Source organism: Anopheles darlingi, chromosome 3 (genome assembly GCF_943734745.1).
Source record: "Anopheles darlingi chromosome 3, idAnoDarlMG_H_01, whole genome shotgun sequence".
Taxonomy (NCBI): Eukaryota; Metazoa; Arthropoda; class Insecta; order Diptera; family Culicidae; genus Anopheles; species Anopheles darlingi.
The window spans coordinates 44,188,990-44,206,331 of NC_064875.1; the positions used below are offsets into that span (position 1 = coordinate 44,188,990).

At 48.8% G+C, this 17,342-nt stretch overlaps 6 protein-coding genes across 6 annotated transcripts; 3 read left to right on the forward strand and 3 right to left on the reverse strand.

Moving 5' to 3' along the window:
- Window positions 1-36: 36 nt before the first annotated feature.
- LOC125956838 (probable prefoldin subunit 4) lies at window positions 37-656 on the forward strand. The gene is made up of 2 exons (XM_049689059.1): window positions 37-173; window positions 242-656. Exons 1-2 carry the CDS (start codon window positions 129-131, stop codon window positions 611-613), a joined length of 417 nt encoding a protein of 138 aa, XP_049545016.1. The 5' UTR covers window positions 37-128; the 3' UTR covers window positions 614-656.
- Window positions 657-669: 13 nt separating this feature from the next.
- On the reverse strand, window positions 670-3,553 carry LOC125956837 (DNA repair and recombination protein RAD54B-like). Its single transcript, XM_049689058.1, has one exon. The coding sequence runs from the start codon at window positions 3,347-3,349 to the stop codon at window positions 698-700; it is 2,652 nt and encodes an 883-aa protein (XP_049545015.1). The 5' UTR covers window positions 3,350-3,553; the 3' UTR covers window positions 670-697.
- Window positions 3,554-3,633: 80 nt separating this feature from the next.
- On the reverse strand, window positions 3,634-5,679 carry LOC125953270 (eukaryotic translation initiation factor 3 subunit E). Its single transcript, XM_049682724.1, has 3 exons — window positions 5,480-5,679; window positions 4,966-5,235; window positions 3,634-4,892 (listed from the first exon to the last, which is right to left on the reverse strand). The coding sequence occupies exons 1-3, from the start codon at window positions 5,567-5,569 to the stop codon at window positions 3,951-3,953; spliced, it is 1,302 nt and encodes a 433-aa protein (XP_049538681.1). The 5' UTR covers window positions 5,570-5,679; the 3' UTR covers window positions 3,634-3,950.
- A 324-nt stretch (window positions 5,680-6,003) lies between these two features.
- LOC125956038 (acetyl-coenzyme A transporter 1) lies at window positions 6,004-8,692 on the forward strand. Its single transcript, XM_049687496.1, has 3 exons — window positions 6,004-6,599; window positions 6,672-7,859; window positions 7,927-8,692. Exons 1-3 carry the CDS (start codon window positions 6,369-6,371, stop codon window positions 8,110-8,112), a joined length of 1,605 nt encoding a protein of 534 aa, XP_049543453.1. The 5' UTR covers window positions 6,004-6,368; the 3' UTR covers window positions 8,113-8,692.
- On the reverse strand, window positions 8,681-14,536 carry LOC125956035 (importin-4-like). The gene is made up of 6 exons (XM_049687493.1): window positions 14,201-14,536; window positions 11,332-13,908; window positions 11,030-11,253; window positions 10,825-10,957; window positions 10,583-10,760; window positions 8,681-10,497 (listed from the first exon to the last, which is right to left on the reverse strand). The coding sequence occupies exons 1-6, from the start codon at window positions 14,252-14,254 to the stop codon at window positions 10,373-10,375; spliced, it is 3,291 nt and encodes a 1,096-aa protein (XP_049543450.1). The 5' UTR covers window positions 14,255-14,536; the 3' UTR covers window positions 8,681-10,372.
- Window positions 14,537-14,647: 111 nt separating this feature from the next.
- On the forward strand, window positions 14,648-17,278 carry LOC125956036 (probable ATP-dependent RNA helicase Dbp73D). Its single transcript, XM_049687494.1, has 4 exons — window positions 14,648-14,700; window positions 14,764-16,465; window positions 16,543-16,716; window positions 16,797-17,278. Exons 1-4 carry the CDS (start codon window positions 14,678-14,680, stop codon window positions 17,145-17,147), a joined length of 2,250 nt encoding a protein of 749 aa, XP_049543451.1. The 5' UTR covers window positions 14,648-14,677; the 3' UTR covers window positions 17,148-17,278.
- The last annotated feature ends 64 nt before the right edge of the window (window positions 17,279-17,342 follow it).

Below are 17,342 nucleotides of genomic sequence, written 5' to 3' on the forward strand. Positions count from 1 at the left end.
ATGGGCACTCTTCGCCGCTACATGGGTCAACACAATTTTTTTGCCGTTTTGACAGCCTCTCTCGGTCGCCGACTTCATTGCGGGTGTGCAAAAATTATTAAATTTTCTCCTTAAAATAGTGTTAAATCATGAGCGCCAAGGCGGACAGTAAAGCAATGGGAACGTTTCAACCGGTATGTAGCGCGCTGTAGCCATCTTCGGGCATTTCACAACTGACTTCCCCGGTTTTTGCCCTTTTTAGGACTCAGATGTTCACATCACATACGAGGACCAGAAGAAGATCAACAAGTTCGCCAACTACAACGCAAAGGTGGAAGACCTGAAGGAAGAGCTCAAGATCAAGCAGAACGAGCTGAAAAACTTGGAAGAGGCGGGTGATGAGATCGATCTGCTGGACGACGATGTGCAGATACCGTTCCTGATCGGTGAGGTGTTCATCTCACACGATCAGTCGAAAACGCTTGAGCTGCTGGCCGAGGCGAAGGACAAGAAGAAAAAGGAAATCGCTAACATCCAGAAAACGACCAAAGATCTACAGCAACAAATGACCGAACTGAAGCAGCACCTGTACGGCCGCTTTGGCAGCAACATCCATCTGGAAAACGACGAATAAAACGGCATCGAAGGGGTAACGCGGTGCGAAACACAATACGAAACCCGGCGTTTTTATCTCTTCGGTGTTGAGCCCATCTGTGGTTTATTTGCCATCGGACACAATATTTCGGAACAAAAACACCACCTCCTCGGAGCATCCCGATAAACCCAGTTGCTCCATTACACTCTCCGACACCGGTGACCGGTGATGCTCCCAGCGCATCAATTCCTGCATCTTAAGAGCGTATTTTGTTTTCGAACGGCCATCGGGTACACCGTGGCGTACGCGGTATCGACTTTCGGTCTCGGAAGGAAGTGCAATCGGTGGGTCTCGCAGCAATCGATCCAACTCATCCGACGGTTCATCGTCTGCCACTTCCGGCTCCGGGATGGTACCGATTCCGGCGCACGGACACTCGAGCAAACTGTGCGTCAGACAGTCGTTCGCATGCTGTGGATCGACGAATGAGAACAGATCCTTGAGCTCTTCGTCCGAGAACTGCAGATTGTTCATGTTGCGCTTCTGATCGACAACGGTTCCACTGAGAGAGGTCTTCGAAATTTGCCTCTGGAAGATGCGCTCCTCGATCGAGAAAGCGGTTAGCAAGCGGTAGATAAATACGGTCCGGGTCTGTCCATCACGCCAGACACGTGACATAGCTTGCAGATCGTTGGCCGGATTCCAGTCATTATCGTAGAGCACGAGGCGCGAGGCACCGATGAGATTGAGACCTGCACCGCCCGCTTTTGCACTGAGCAGCAGGATAAAGATATCCGAAGCAGCATTGTTGAATGTGGCCACAATTTTGCTCCTATCCGAGGCCACCGTCGAACCGTCTAATCGCGAGTGTTTGTAGTTGTAATGCTCGCACAAACCAGCGATCATATCGAGCGTTTTATTGTAGTACGAGACGATCACCACCTTCTCCTGTTTCACTATTAAATCTTCGAGTAGCGTATCAACGATGGCCAGTTTCGCCGAATCGCTAGGGCCCATCGCTTGCCAGTCGGGCAATTGGTCGGCTAGCCGATGTAACAGCGATTCAGGATCACCACGGCCCGTCACTTTCACCAAGGAGGGATGATTACAGATCTTCTTTAGAATCGTGATCAATTGCAACGGTGTAATTGCGTTCGATCCGCTTCGCTCTTCTTCATAGAACGTCAGAGCTGTACGTAGCAGCTGGGTCTGCAGCTCGGAAGGATGGCAAAAGATGACTAGCTCGTGTTTCTCCGGCAGATACCGGTTGATCACCTCTTGCGTCCGACGCAACACGAACCGGCCAGTGATACCATTCAATTCATTCAATCGTTCGATTCCGAGCTCGATCGATTGCGGCAGTACACCGGGTCGCTGTGAGATGATGATTGGCGTTTCATATCGTGCCTTAAAATCCTGATACGATCCCAGCAAACCGGGATTAACGAAGTTAATAAGGGAGTAAAATTCCGCCAGATCGTTCTGTATCGGTGTACCGGTAATGAGCACACGTCGGCGACACTCCAGCTTGCTAAGCACGCCGAACACCTTCACGTTGCTGTTCTTTAACCGATGGCCTTCATCACAAAAGATCAGATCGAACTTGACTGTTTCGAGCTCATCGATCTGTTTCGCCAGCATCTCGTAGGAGATGATCAATACGGGGATGTGCAAGGATTGTGCATACAGTCTTAGCTTGTTGTGCGGCCCCACGATAAACGTGAACAGCCGCTCGTTCCGTAGCCATTTCGTAATTTCGCGATCCCAATTCTCCACCAGACTGCTCGGAGTTACGATCAGTATGCGACGTGCCAGAGGTTTCCCGTACGGTCCCGTTTTCAGCAGGGTATACATGAGTGAGATGCATTGCAACGTTTTCCCCAGGCCCATCTCATCGGCCAGTATGGCACCATAGTAGCCGCCCGGGGGTTCCATCATCCGCATTCCGGTGACACACTCGTAAAGAAATGCCACCCCATCTCGCTGGTGTGGTCTCAGGTGTCTGGCGAGACAAGCGGGCACTTGTACATCGGCCACCGTTAGCTCATTGTTGGGATTATGGTGAAAACGGTGCTCGAAGGAAGGTTTCTTCATGAACAGTGGTTCTACCACTTCGGCCTGATCATTGTTGGACCCCTCATCCGGGGCTTTGTACGTTGCGATCGGTTTGAATTGTCGATTTACGGGCACGGATGGCGTTGTGTCTACTTTCGTGAACGAATCTTTCGCAGTAAGACTATCAGACGACGAAATATCCGGTTGCAGTTGATCCGGTGCTGTTTTCCTCTGTTCTGGAGCCTTGAAACTCGTTGATGGTGGTTTCAAGATTCGAGGTATTTTGTTCGCGGAAGCCACATTTTTGGAACAATTGCTAACTGGCTCGATTGATTCGGTTATTCGCTCCAAAACCTCGACTTCTTTCGATCCAACGATCATTTGAATGCCCTCGGTTACTTCCTCGAGTTTGAGACCGCTCGCAGTACTGATCACTTTACCGGTTTCATCTCGCAATAGCGCGCTGCGGCTTGAAACCTCCAGCGTCCCATCACCTTCCCACGTTTTGTGTTTCCTTGTGCTTATCTTACCCCACACGACCTTAAAGATTGCGGTATCTTTGAGGGCACCAACATTCTCTTTCGATGACGATGAGTATATCCCCGTTTGTTTGCTGTTAGAGGCCGCCCCAGAAGAAGACATCAAAGGCCGCTTTACGGCACATGCACTGTCTTCGGTCGCCTGTGGCCGCTTCATGGAAGGCGCACAACTACGACGCATCTTGCTACACGTTTTACAATTCTAAAATTTTATACTTTTGAGATTATCGCCGGTTTGGTTCTGTTTGATTGGAAACTGTTGATCAACTTTGGCGCCAGAATGTGACAGTTCGTCTAGCCAAATTGACAGTTTGATCGGCTAATTTTTTAAAAATCCAGTACATCACGCAAGTAGGCCTAGGAACCGGTACGATGGAGTATCCTTGGGACCAAGGTTCCTGGGATCCTTTGAATCTACTAGCTAGTAGAGCTTTCTTTCAATAGTTTGTTCAATCAATATCGTGCGTGATTTCTGTCCCACCTACTAGCGTAGCGTACTTTATTCCAACTGATTCGCGTGTAACATAACATCGCTAAATTTGGGATCAATTTTCTGGTCTATTTTGCTCGTTGCTTCGACTGCAAAACAATTTCAGTTTTCTTTCCACCCTTCCTTCAGACCACCCTCAGTGCGCTTATCGACTTTACTTTACTCGACTACCTCAACAGCGTGTCGCCTTCAAACGATGGAATTCGTCCTCCCCGTGTGTCGCGGCTGCGGTTTCGTCCCCACAGACCAGTGGAGTGAACCGAGACCGAAACGGTGAAAACTGGTGTACTGTTTAGTAATACTTCCAGTGGCCTTCGCCTGATTCTTGAGTCTTAGCTTTATGCTTTCGCTCGACCAATAAGGTTAACGCTTCTGAGCGCACAGAGAGGGAGTCAATCTTTTCCACCAACTGCTGGTACGGCGACAGGGGCTGCGTTCCCATGACGACGTGTCCAAGCTTCGAATCGATCTTCGCGTCCAGACGCGCATTACGGATCAGATTCACGATCCAGCATTCAGCCTCGTCCGGCTTCATGTTCAGCTTGTCCGCCAGCATACCGATCGTGATGCACTGATGAATGCGGCAGAACGTTTCAAAGATCATCAAACGCGCGTTCTCAATAAACTCGTCCAGGCAACCGATGATGAAGAAATCATTGATGATCACCGTCTGGCACTCGTGCAGCTTCTTACGGGCACCCTCGAAGTCAAAGTTCACGTACAAATGCTCCAAAAACTCGGTGATCGGATCGCGGTACGTGTAGGACTCCTGCTGGATCACCTTAATCAGATCCTTCAGCGCGTTGCGGCGGCCCCGATTGATGATTACGGCCGTGGCCAGGTAGCGCAGAATGTGCGGACACATTGTCTGAATGGCATTCAGATACTGCGGCTTGTACAGGAACATGTCGATGATCAGATCGCGCCCCTTGGCGTGATTGAAGAACACCAGCACGCTCCAGTGGATCAACCACGTGCGCTGCTGCAGCACCTGGATCGGTGAAAAGTTGTAGTTCTCGATGAAGTCGCGAAGGCGCGTCAGATCCTCCAGCGCGGTTGGCCAGTTGAGCGTGAGAATCTCCACAGCCAGCTTGCCCCATAGCACACCCAGATAGTTCTTATCGTTCGGTTCCATCACCAACATGCAGATGTACAAGTACGACAACGAATCGTTGTAATTACCGCACTCGTACAGATACTTCGCCAGCTTCTGGGCGCTCTGGATGATGTCATACTGGAAGTAAAAGTTAATCCGTCAACCGGTGTCATTAGCGATGTCCTTTTTCCCGTGTCCCACTAGCACTTACATCCAGTTGCTGCTGCAGCGAGTGAATGATGGACTTGGAATCCTTCAGCGTGTCTGGATTCTTCAGTTCTTCCATACACTTCATCAGCGGAGCAACCTCCGTTTGCAATTCCTTCAACGTCACCAGCACGTTCGCTCTCCGCGTATTCAACTCCTCCGGCAGCGTCTTCTCCAGCGTCAACCGCTCACGAATGTCCATCGTGTAGTCAACCATGTTCGTTTTGCTGACCGTCTCGAGGATGAACTTCAGCAGCGACGATTGGTCGTACACCTACCGGAACAGAAGCAACGAAAAGTGAGGTTATATTGTTTACTGAAGCAAAGCAGTCAGGCACAAATTGATTCTCAAAAGCGGTATTTTTAAGGGCTTGATCAGTTGGACGCAGCAACAGCCGCCACGGTCATCCTTGCAACATCTTTCAGGGCAATCTTCTAGTTTCGTTCGACCACTTTTCTTCTTGATCGTATTCGCAAACCCCTTCCGTGGCTTTGCGGAAATCGACCGACCAACTTACGTTCTTCTGGAGCAGGAATTCCAGCAAAGGAAACGTCAAATGACGATCCAAATACTGGCAATTCTTTGCCGTAAGGTCGAACTTTGCCATTGCTGCTGCGTTGGGCGTGAATCTGGGCACTAAATCGTAGGAAATTCACTGAAAATCCCGCACTAACACGACATGTGGACAAATCGCTACGCACGGCCGAGAGGCGAAAGGAAAAGATGACGTTTCGAGGGCTTGACGTTTGATGGGCTTCGGAGAAGAAGAAACAGAAGAAGAAGAGGCGAGTGTCATCGACCGTGTTGCCAAACGAGTTTTGGTCTCCTCACAGATTGCTTTTAATGCTCGATAAATTGATGGAACTCGGTGGAAGAATTGTTGTAAAATCCTTATCTATCCTTAATTCTGAGAAAACGTTGTCCTCATTGCTTTTGTCGCTCGTTTTTAGACCCCGTTTCCGAGGGCTTGGTGTGAAGCAGGGCCATCACTAGCGCTAGTGTCAAACGAGCGTCAACCTTCGACAACCAAAACAAAAACTCAGGTATCCACGTCCACTTATCGGTCAATCCAAATTCCCGATTCACATACCGTGCGCTTTAGGATAATGTAATCATTAAAATGCTAATTTATCCACCCTTCTAGTCAGTGCGTATTGATCTCAATTGGACCAACAAGTGACCCACCAGGTGACCTTCGGAGTTTGGTTGGCCTTCTGGCCCTCAAAGATCATTCGTTTACAAAACTGAACCGCAAACCCGCAGAACGGTGCCCCGCGCAGGGACACCTACAAACAGCTTTCGGTGACGTGTACTAGGTGGGCTTGGCGGCAAAGAAACCACGCTTCGTGGTCCGAATCAACACGTTGCCCGCCGGTGCTATCGATTTTCTCTGCCCTGGCTGAACGATGAGCAATCGACGGAAGAAAGCGAATAGCGATCAGCGATCGGTGTCCGATCAAGAAACGCTGCTTGCGGTGCCAGACGATGAGGAGCGACACGAGAAAAGCGACTTGAGGGGGGACTGGGGCAACATAGCGATCCTGTTCTTCCTCTACCTACTGCAAGGCATTCCAATAGGGCTGGCATCAGCCATACCGATGTTGCTGCAAAATCGTGGTGCTAGCTATAAGCAGCAGGTAGGGTGCTCTTATCTCGCTATTGGCTTATCACACTATTGTTACATCATTTGGTTCCATTCGTCATTGCAGGCCGAGTTTAGTTTCGCTCATTGGCCCTTCAGCTTGAAGTTACTATGGGCCCCGATCGTGGATTCGCTGTTCTGGAAGCGCTTTGGGCGCAGGAAATCATGGCTCATTCCAACCCAGTATCTAATCGGCATCTTCATGCTAATTCTATCGCTCCACGTGGATCGGTGGTTAGGGGCGGAAACGAACGGCAGCAGTGGCGACCCCGATCACACCCTACATATACCGCTGCTGACCGGTATCTTCTTCATGCTTAACTTTCTGGCCGCCACACAGGACATTGCGGTCGATGGCTGGGCGCTGACCATGCTGAAACGCTGTAACGTGGGTCATGCATCCACCTGCAATAGTGTAGGCCAGACGGCTGGCTACTTTCTCGGTTATGTCGCTTTCATGGCACTGGAATCGGCAGAATTCTGCAACAGCTATTTACGCTCCGTTCCAGCCGATGAAGGGTTGGTCAATTTGTCGGGCTATCTGTGGTTCTGGGGATTCGTTTTCCTCGCCACGACAACGTTGGTGGCACTGTTCAAACGGGAAGCAGCACCTAGCATTGAACGTGGCCACGAGGAACATCTAGAATTGGATATTAAGCAAACCTACCGACTGTTGGTGGATATTATTCGCATGAAACCGATTCTGCTGCTAGTGGCCATCCTGCTGACGGCGAAGGCTGGCTTCGCTGCCTGCGATGCAGTTACCTCGTTGAAGCTTATCGATGCCGGTGTGCCGAAAGATAAACTAGCCCTGCTTGTCGTCCCACTCGTACCGTTGCAGATCATTCTGCCGCTTGCGATCAGCAAGTACACGGCCGGTGCTCGCCCGATGGAGGTGTACCTGAAGGCCATCCCCTATCGGATAGTGTTGACGATCGTAGCCGCTGGTATTGTGTGGATTACGCCAGCAATCGTGCGAGATCACCACGTGCCGTACTACTACTACCTGCTGCTGCTGACCAACTATGGTCTCTACCAGATCGCCCTGTACAGCATGTTCGTCGCGGTTATGGCTTTCTTTGCGCGCATCAGTGACCCGGCGGTTGGCGGCACTTATATGACTCTGCTGAATACCCTCAGCAATCTCGGTGGTAATTGGCCAACTACGGTGGTGTTGTGGTTAGTAGATTATCTCACGTGGAGACGCTGTTCAATCGATGGGAGCAACGACTGCGCCGATAGCGCACAGAAGACTGTAAGTTCGTTTGATCCATTGTTTGCACTGGTTCTTCGATTTCGACAATTCTCTCTTGCCGTTTTAGGTGTGTACGGAAGCGGGTGGCAATTGTGGCATCATTGTTGATGGGTATTACATTGAAATATTCGTCTGCCTTCTGTACGGATTGGTATGGTACCGATGGGGATGTCGCAAAATTCGGTACCTTCAAGAGCTGCCGCTTAAAGCGTGGCGCGTAGCGCGCAGAGCACCACGGGTGCACAGCAGCTAGCAATTATTGCAACTGATTTGACAATTCCATTAACCGCACCGGTTGGACATGTAATGTTAAGGTCTGTGAGACAACGATTAGCGAACTGAGGCTGCTAACAACGATACCGACCCGGTACCGACGAGGAACAGGAACTCGATCTTAGCGGCGAATTGTAGTGATGAATTTATATTTTTAAATACAGGTAATTCGGATAGCATCGCGGAACGCGCGGAAACTCTTTCGGTTTATTCGGTTCATTCGGGCGAGAGATAGCCCACTTATCATTCCTTCCTGCGCTGGTCATCGATGTAGAACAAAAGCCGTTCCTCGTACTTCTAAAAACACAAAGCACAAATATTTCCTCTCGTGATTGCGAGTTATTTTTAACCGATGTAATAGAAGCTCGAGGTAGTATGTAGATGCATGTCATCTGAAGTTCTATTAAATTTATTTTATTGAAAATAGCTTATTCGAACACAACAAACCCCTCCGCACGATAGTCAGCCACCGCTCAGCATCATCTTCGTAAACAAGAGAAAAGCATGATATCTACTAATAAAAATAAACAGTTTACGAATGAAAAAAATAGTTTTTCGTTCTTTCAGCCAACGAGAATTTATTATCCTTTTTTTTACATGCAACCGAAAGCTAATATATATTTAAAAAAAGATAAATCGCATTAAACAACCCGTTCACTATGGCTGAATTGATGAGCGTTTGATGAAGGGTATACATCGATCGTTTCGATATGTATTGTCGTATTTTCGTGAGAGAGGCAAAAAATGCAATTCGTTCCAAACGCAACCCCTACCTGACACTACCTCTACACGTAAACAAGGGTTTGAAATGGCCATAGTATAGCTCAATGCCAACGCAGCGTTGTTCAACTACTGAAAGTGTATTCCTGTGGATCGGATTTCATTTTGAGCACAGTAGGCAATGAATTTTGTAACTTATTGTACTCCGCTCGGCGGCTCATTATCAGACACAATATCAACCAGTAGCTGTCCCGGGTGTAATATGGCGGCGAGGATGAGAATGCGAGCGTCGTTTATAAAACAAAGCGGCGATTTGCGGATTCCTTAAATACATCATTCCAATGCTACTTCATTTCATTCTTATTAGGTTTCTTGCTATAACTGATGCACTAATTTCGTTTGCTACATTGAACTTAACTCAGTGAGCACTCGATGACAATTGAAAAAAAAAACAGCTACTACGACCTGTGTGAACCGAATAAGAGAAATGGATCAACTCGCGGTCTTTTGTCGTAATAAGTGCAATTAGACCGGTAGAACAATCCCGAAATAGGGAAAAAACATAAAGTATACACTTTAACACAGCTCCTCGTTTGAGTTTTATAAGAAGATTCATTCATAAATTTCATTCACAAGATCTTCTTCCTTTTCGCTTACATACGCTTTTGCTAACGCATGGAGTCGGTGCGGCTGCCGAGCGATACAACAGGAATTAGGTCGTTTACACCTGGTATGAGAATATGCAGAAGATATCTAGCGACAAAAAGGTTAGATACACAGCGACTACACAGAACAAATACTTAGCAATGACAAGTCATACACGCAACGTGCATGTCGCGCGTTCACTGGCGGGTTTCGATTTAACAGCAGTGGAACTACAATTACTTCTAATGTGGCCGGTAAGAGTGAAACGAGGGTTTAACTTAATTTGAATTTTAAAACATGCTATGTGTTGTGGCTGACAGTGAGCTACTAAACTCGCGTTATGTATTATCGTAGATAGTAGCATAAAAATGGGGGCTATACTAAGAGCGGATGGTTATCGCACAGGTATAATATCTATTAATCTTCTGGTGGTTGTGGTTCTATGGTTTCGGCGGTTTAACACACGCTGCTACACTCTTTAGAATTCGGTTAGCTAATATTATGCGGGTATGAGAAAAACGAATGAATCATGACCATTAATAACAACCTATAAAATATGAACATGCTCCCTTCATTTCGTTCTCGTCCATGTATACCTGTGTGTCTAAAACAGGACGATTGAGAGGAGTGAGTTGCCGGCTCAGCTTAGCTGAGTTCCGCCACGCGCTCTCTGGGTTGTTTACCAGTTACCAAACTCCCCTTGCAGATGGGAAAAGACGGCTCATCTACACTTAACCCTCTTTCATCAACATCAACATGCTGCTATCCGTTACTTACTACTTCGTGCTGTCCCGTTTCATGCATGTATTATACAGTAGGTATGGGTTGATGTACGATACAAACAGTTTGCGCACGAAATGGACCTTCTCCAACTTCTACTGCAGCATCAATGTTTGGACGAAACTAGCAATCTCGGCATCGCTACGCACGACCTCGTTGAACTTGTCCGGGAAATCTTTGCTTATTTGTTTCACTAAATTGAACACCAGATCTCGGCATTCTGGGGAGGGCACAAGAAAGCGGTAATATAAATATGATAGGAAGACACGACACGGGTACAGATTGCAGTTGGCCATAATACCTACCGTCACTGTGATGTTCCTTCTTATAAAGAACCTGTAGACCAACGATCACTACACGGCCCAGCAGAGGGATCAGATTTTCATCGCCCTGGCGGTACAGTAAATCGAGCGCTCGGAAAACGGCTAAATTTTCCGTAAAATCTTCCCGCAGAGGCAAATACTGAACAAATACGGGAAGGACCTGAAAGGAGATAGAACCATTTACATCATGATCATGAATCGAACTGATCTGACTAGCTACTTACATTTTTCAGTGGAACCAAACTACAATTGGTAGTAATCATGCGACCCAGTGCACCACAAAGATTATCCAGCGTATTGGCGTGTTGTTCTTTTGCAACGAGCTGCGAGAGCGCGGCCATGATTTGGGGGTAATGTCTGCGAGAAGATTGACAATAAACCTATCAATACACGGAAACCAAGCACATGTAGGGGATAGGGATAATTTACCCATAGGTACACTCATTGCCGTGCAGGACCATCTCTCCGAGTCCGTAGACCGTATTGCTGCGCACATCGTTATTACGATCCTGTACGCAGGACAAAAAGATAGGCAGTAAGGCATCGACCCAGTTGCGCGTGAATTCCTTCAGTCCCTGGAAGCATTCAGCCAGCACACCGATTGCAAATACACGCTGTGAATCGGTTGTTTCGTCTTTTTGTTTTGATTTTTCCTGCAAAACCGAATCGAATCGTCTTACAATATAATTTCAATCTCATGGAAAACGCTGTTCTCCAAAAAGGTTGCTTACAATTTTCTGCATCAAGTATGGCCACACTCGCCCGAAATAAACGGCAAACTCTTCCGGTGCCAGAGCCCGGCCGAACTTGGGCAGAATATCACAGGCCGATTCAAGGATCGCTTCGTCGTACTCGCTCTCGTCCTGGTCCTCCTCGACCGGCTCATCAAACTGACACGCAACCTTACCATTTAGCACATCGACGATGCAGTTGAAGATGGCATCCTTCTGTCCATCGGCGGTAAACGTGGCCGCACCGACCTCGTCCAGAATGTCGCTGAAAGCGTCCAGACCGGACATTACCACCGTACGTTCCTCGTCGGTACGAATGATTTCACTCAGCTTGGGTATCAGTATCAGAATTGTCTGGTTGACACCTTCGGTATTGCTCAGCTGATGCAGCGCGATAACGAACTGCTTCACTGCATCGATCGACGCCTTACGAATGTCTTCGTTCGGATGATTCACGAGCTTGTAGATCTCCTCGAACGCCGTCTGGATGAAGGGGGCAAAGGCGGGTCCCGTGTACTGAGCGAACTCCATCAGCGCCAGGATGGCTTCCTCCTTCTCGTCCATGTATGCGTTCTCGATACTGTAACCGGCAATATCATCATCTTCGTCGTCGTCGGCACCCTCTGTCGAATTTTCGATGTCAAACTCCTGATCTTCGTCATCGTCAGCACTGGTGGCACCGCCGGTGTTCCCTCCATTCGGCAACAGTAGATCGTCTCCTCCTCCGTCTTTAAACGTTGGCACTATGCCCTCCGTGCTGCGTACGCTCTCCAGCATTGCTTCGACTATCTTGTTCAACGAGCCTGCCATGTCCTCCTTCACCGATGAGGCCATCGAAGCAAACAAATTGTAGCAACTGCGGCGCAAATCCGGATCCGAGCTATCATCCAGCATCGTAAGTCCGAGGTTGAGCGTATCGACGGCCAGTGGTAGGAAGTTGTCCTTGCCGATAGTACGTACAAGTGCCGCAAATGTGTTGATCGCTTGCGGACGCAATGTGCGAATATCCTCGTCGTCCGACTTGACCAGATACAGCTTCAAACAATCGATCAGTCGGGGAAAATACGGGAGCATATTTTCTTTAGCCGCATTCGCCGTCGCCGCGATGGCAGTGAGCGACAACTCGCGCAGATGGACGGTATTTCGAGTGTCGAGCGATTCGAATAAGCGCTCCATGAGAACTGGCAGATGTGGAGTCAGTTGACCTTCCAGATTCTCGCAAAACGTCTCTAGCGCATAAAACACTCGATCGATGTGCTGCGGTTCCTTACCGCCGGAACGGATCTGAAGGCAGAGCTGTTGCAGGAACTCGAACAGGATGGGTAAAATCTCCTCGGCGTGTTGTGATATTTCGGGCTGCAAATGCTCTGAGAACTGGCCCAGAGCAAACAGAGCCGCATTACGGATCATCACGTTCGGATCGGTAATGCCGCGCTTGATAACATCGAGTAGCGGGCGCAAATATTTGCAGCAAATGTGCTCCGAGCAACCCTCCGCAATGACAGCGATCGATAAGTACGCTGCCTTCTTGGCCAGCGGATCCGATCCTCGGAGCGCCGGCTCGAGCAAGGCCATCAACGTTGGGATCAGGTGCTTTGGTGGTATGTGCAGTGCCAATACGTCTAATGACTGTGTGGCGCACGTGCTCGGAGTAGACACCTCATTGCTTCCGAAGTACTCTTCGTCCTCATCCTCCACCTCAGGCGCCACGCTCATTAGTCGGAACAAGGCCACCACGATCGGTTCGACTAGCCTCTGCTTGATGATCATTTTCTTTTTCAACCGTACCAACCATCCCACGAATGTGATCGTTTTCACGCGCACTGAATCATCCAACTGCGTATTGGCGGACAGTTGCAGGCAGAAATCGATCAGCAGCTTCAGTTGAGAGGTCAGTGTGCGGGGCGAATCTTCGGCCAGATTCTCCAGTATATCGAACGCTTCGATAAACTGGTACGAATCCTGTTCCGCGAATGCGGCCAGTGCTCGTACCACATACGGTATTGATTCCTCGTACGTTCGCTCCACCTCCTCGCGGCCCGCGATGAACTGCACAAGGTGCGACATTGCCAACAAAACGTTATACATCACAGGCGTTGCCATGTTACCGCTCGCATCCATCGCAACCAGCGCAGACGAGTAGAGGCGGCAAACAGTATCCATGTGCGGTACGAACTGATCCGGCGCCACATCGGTGAGCGTGGAAAACACGGACGATGCCAACTCACTCATCTTTGGATCGCTTGAACTCGTCCCGACGAAAATGAACTCCAGTACTTCCGCCATCCAGCCGTCCTCCTTCTCTGCCTCATGTTTTACCAGCACACCAACGAAGCTCGCGATGGCATTGCGTACCGATTTTTCTGACTCATTCACGATTGCTTCCATCATTCCCTTTTTGATGAGGGCCTGCGTTTCGGCCGGTACCTCGCGCCACGCACGCAGCTTGCAAAGGTGCTTTTTGAGCAGCATCGCCGCATATTGTCGCACCTGGGCGTCTTTGTTGGTAACGCAGATTTCGCATAGCTGTGGAATCGTTTCCGGCTTCTTCAACGCTTCCTTCAATTCCGTCGATGCCTGTTTGGAGAAAACAATTTAATTAATTCAGCAGACTAGTGAGCCAGAAGCTACTTCAAACTAACGGGAGGAACAAACGTAGCGTCACCGAGAATAGATGATTGTTTGGTTTCTATGCACACGGGACATGCAATTTAGCTGTGTGCACAGGAAATTAAATCAATCTACTGAACCCCCCATCATCGTACAATTTGCGCTGGCACATGATGAAGCGCACGGAAACGGAAGCACTTAGGTTTGGCGTGCATTCTATCGTGGCCGTTACCGACCGACAGCTGCCTGTGTTACTTACCTGCCGGATGAGCTCATTGTCTGCGACGAGCAGGTTTTTAATTATTTGTTCCATCGTTGTACAAATTTGTATCGCACTCTTGAAGTTGAGCACCGAATTTCGCGAATCGGCAAACGTGGTCCACTAGCTGCGAATCGACCAATTAATGCACATCAAAGAAACCGATGCTCGGTGTACACACGCTGGACCCCGTTCTTTTGGTGGTCGGTGGCTCGTTCTTTTTGGAGTGTCGACAGCGCCCACAACGCTATAGTTCGTCCTGCCGTGGTTAATTTTGCACACTTTCTTCTACTTTCCAGGAACCGCGAGTGCGTGCACTGAGCGAACGAGCCAGAACCTAACCTCACAGTGCATTTGTCAGAACTGTCAACAGATGGCGTAGCATTACGCCGCGCCTGCTGTCATCGGAGCGATTACACCGCTCAAAAGCACCCGTACACAAACGCACGTGCAAAAACGGCGCTGCACCAAACCGGGATGGAGCTCTTCACGGTGAACCGGTAAATCGGCTAAATTTATTTAAACAGTACCCCTTTTCATACCGAGTTTGGGCCTCTTTGTAGATATGACGAAACAAAACTCAACGCGGAAGATGAGAAACTGCAGGAGGAACTTATTCTGCAGCAGTTGCAAGCGCGCAAAGATAAAAAAGAGAAACGTAGATCGTTGAAAGCACAGCCAATTGCGCCCGTTCCAGGGGATACCGGCGTGGAAGATGTCGTGGAAGATCATGTCGCCACGGAGTCCACAGCTCTAGAAACTGTTGAGGAAGTCGATAAGGAACGCGATGAAAACACCGCCGAAGCCGATGATGCCCACCCAGAGCAACCGACTGAAGGATCGGACAAAAGTAAGCAGCTGAATGATTTCATCGTGCTGGGTGGTGATCGTTTACAGCGCCTAAAAAGAGCAGACGAAGTGCTGCCCCCCTGGCTGTCGCACCCGATAATTATCGACAGTGACTTATCCGCACAAGGACCTTCTATAAAAAAGCAAGCATATCTTGATGGTGTCTTAAAGGACAATCTCAAAGCGATGGGCTACAAGAGACTATTTCCAGTACAGGAAAAGGTAATTCCCTGGATCCTGGAAGCACACGCAAAACCGGCACCCTTCTGGCCACGGGATGTTTGTATTTCTTCACCGACAGGTAGCGGCAAAACGCTCGCCTTTGCGGTGCCCATCGTTCAGCTGCTGCTTAAACGAGTTGCACCGGCCGTCAGAGCGTTGGTCATCCTGCCGGTGCAGGAACTTGCGGAACAAGTGTACGGTGTGTTCGAAAAGCTTTGCCAAGGCACGAAAATCACGCCATTGGTTCTCTCCCGTAAGCAATCGTTTCATCAAGAGCAGGCAAAACTAGTGTACACGTTGCATGGTCAGTTCATTCAAAAGGCAGATATCGTCGTAACAACCGCCGGGCGGTTGGTTGAACATTTGCATTCTACGGCCGGTTTCACGCTATGCCACTTACGCTTTCTCGTCATCGATGAGGCTGATCGAGTAATGAATCAGATCCAGAACGATTGGCTGTATCATTTGAATAAGCACGTGAAGCAGCAATCCGACGAATATCTGCTAGGTCGAACTGCCGGCCAACTATCACAAACGGAACTGTTCGATCGACCGCAACAACCACACAAACTACTTTTCTCCGCTACCCTTAGCCGTGATCCAGAGAAACTGCAAACCTTCAAGCTGTTCCACCCGAAGCTATTCACTGCGGTACGTGATCCGACTGAACGGGCCATCGCATTGAGTAAATCTGGTGCTGGTTCGACTAAACAAAATGCCCTGCTAAGGCGTGGCAAGTTCATCGGCCAATACACGACGCCTTCCGAGCTGCGAGAACTGGTCTGCTACACCCAGTTCCGCATTAAACCGCTAACACTGTTTGCGTTGATTCGCCAGGCAGGCTATCGGAAGTTCTTGGTCTTCACCAACGGTATCGATGGTTCGCATCGATTGTCCTTTGTGCTGCAAAGGTTATTTGGAACGGAAATGGTTATCGAAGAATGGTCGTCCTCGTTGACTCCGGCTACCAGGCGTTCCGTGCTGCATCGTTTCAGTCTCGGCAAAGTGAATGGTATAATTTGCACGGACGCACTAGCCCGTGGTTTCGACATCGATGATATTGAAATCGTCGTTTCCTATGACATGCCGCGACACATAAGCACCTACATTCACCGAATCGGTCGTACGGCACGTGCCGGTAACCGTGGTACCTCGATAACGCTGTTAATTGATGAAGAAAAAAAGAAGTTCAATGTAAGTCCATCAAAGAGAACGTAGAAGCGAAGTACTCGAAATTTTATTTTCTGTTCCTCTTTCCCTCCACTTAACAGAGCATGCTGAAGGAAGCTGGAAAAGAGGAGCTTGAAGCGGTTGAGATTCAGTCTTCGGTCGAGGAAGAGTATGCCGGAAAGTATTCGGCCGCATTGAACGACCTGCGAGATGCGTTGGAGCTGGAGAAGCAGATCATTACGAAGATACGGAACGGAATGACCATGGCCAGCTTGGTAAGTTTTCACTGACATGGACATGACCACATGGATTGTTGGAATTTTTTTTCAAATCTGATTTCATTGTATCTACCCAGACTCGAGTAAATTTGCTGAGCAAACTGAAGGATCGGATTGACGTCGATGGATCGACCAACTCAACTGAGCTCATTAAATCATTGAAGCATCTACCGAAGAGCTGGACAAACGAAGCGATTGCAATTCGCGCCGAACAGAAGAAGAACCTTAAGCGAACTGCTGAATCTATCGCCGGTAGCACTGATGCGGCCGCACCACCGTCTGCTGATTCACAGGATACTGCGGCAGAGGTTAAGGATAAAGGGGCCAATCATACCACTGAAACGAACCGGAAGGTTAAGAAAGCACGCTGGCGAAACACGGCTGGTGCACTGGAGGATAACCCGAAGAAAAAGTCGACGGTGGAATGATGGGTGCAATAATGGACAATAAAAGTGAAACTATGGTTCAAATTGGATAAGCATGGCATGAAGGGAAACCATTAAATGACTGGAAACCGTTGTGGAGTCGAAGAGAACATTTCAATTATTGTAAAATGAAAACCGTTGAAACATTGAATTTGCTGCAGCTCCTTCAAATAAGGTGACAAAAAAAACGCATCATAG

Coding starts and splice junctions, on each gene's coding strand:
- LOC125956035 (XM_049687493.1), bottom strand. CDS start 14,254: ATGGAACAAATAATTAAAAACCTGCTCGTCGCAGACAATGAGCTCATC. Junction 11,254..11,331: donor CATACTTGATGCAGAAAATT/GTAAGCAACCTT, acceptor TCGGTTTTGCAG/GAAAAATCAAAACAAAAAGA. Junction 10,958..11,029: donor GGCAATGAGTGTACCTATGG/GTAAATTATCCC, acceptor ATCTTCTCGCAG/ACATTACCCCCAAATCATGG.
- LOC125956036 (XM_049687494.1), top strand. CDS start 14,678: ATGGAGCTCTTCACGGTGAACCG. Junction 14,701..14,763: donor GAGCTCTTCACGGTGAACCG/GTAAATCGGCTA, acceptor GCCTCTTTGTAG/ATATGACGAAACAAAACTCA. Junction 16,466..16,542: donor AAGAAAAAAAGAAGTTCAAT/GTAAGTCCATCA, acceptor TCCACTTAACAG/AGCATGCTGAAGGAAGCTGG.
- LOC125956837 (XM_049689058.1), bottom strand. CDS start 3,349: ATGCGTCGTAGTTGTGCGCCTTCCATGAAGCGGCCACAGGCGACCGAA.
- LOC125953270 (XM_049682724.1), bottom strand. CDS start 5,569: ATGGCAAAGTTCGACCTTACGGCAAAGAATTGCCAGTATTTGGATCGT. Junction 5,236..5,479: donor AATTCCTGCTCCAGAAGAAC/GTAAGTTGGTCG, acceptor CTGTTCCGGTAG/GTGTACGACCAATCGTCGCT. Junction 4,893..4,965: donor CGCTGCAGCAGCAACTGGAT/GTAAGTGCTAGT, acceptor TTTTACTTCCAG/TATGACATCATCCAGAGCGC.
- LOC125956038 (XM_049687496.1), top strand. CDS start 6,369: ATGAGCAATCGACGGAAGAAAGCGAATAGCGATCAGCGATCGGTGTCC. Junction 6,600..6,671: donor GTGCTAGCTATAAGCAGCAG/GTAGGGTGCTCT, acceptor TCGTCATTGCAG/GCCGAGTTTAGTTTCGCTCA. Junction 7,860..7,926: donor CCGATAGCGCACAGAAGACT/GTAAGTTCGTTT, acceptor TTGCCGTTTTAG/GTGTGTACGGAAGCGGGTGG.
- LOC125956838 (XM_049689059.1), top strand. CDS start 129: ATGAGCGCCAAGGCGGACAGTAAAGCAATGGGAACGTTTCAACCG. Junction 174..241: donor CAATGGGAACGTTTCAACCG/GTATGTAGCGCG, acceptor TGCCCTTTTTAG/GACTCAGATGTTCACATCAC.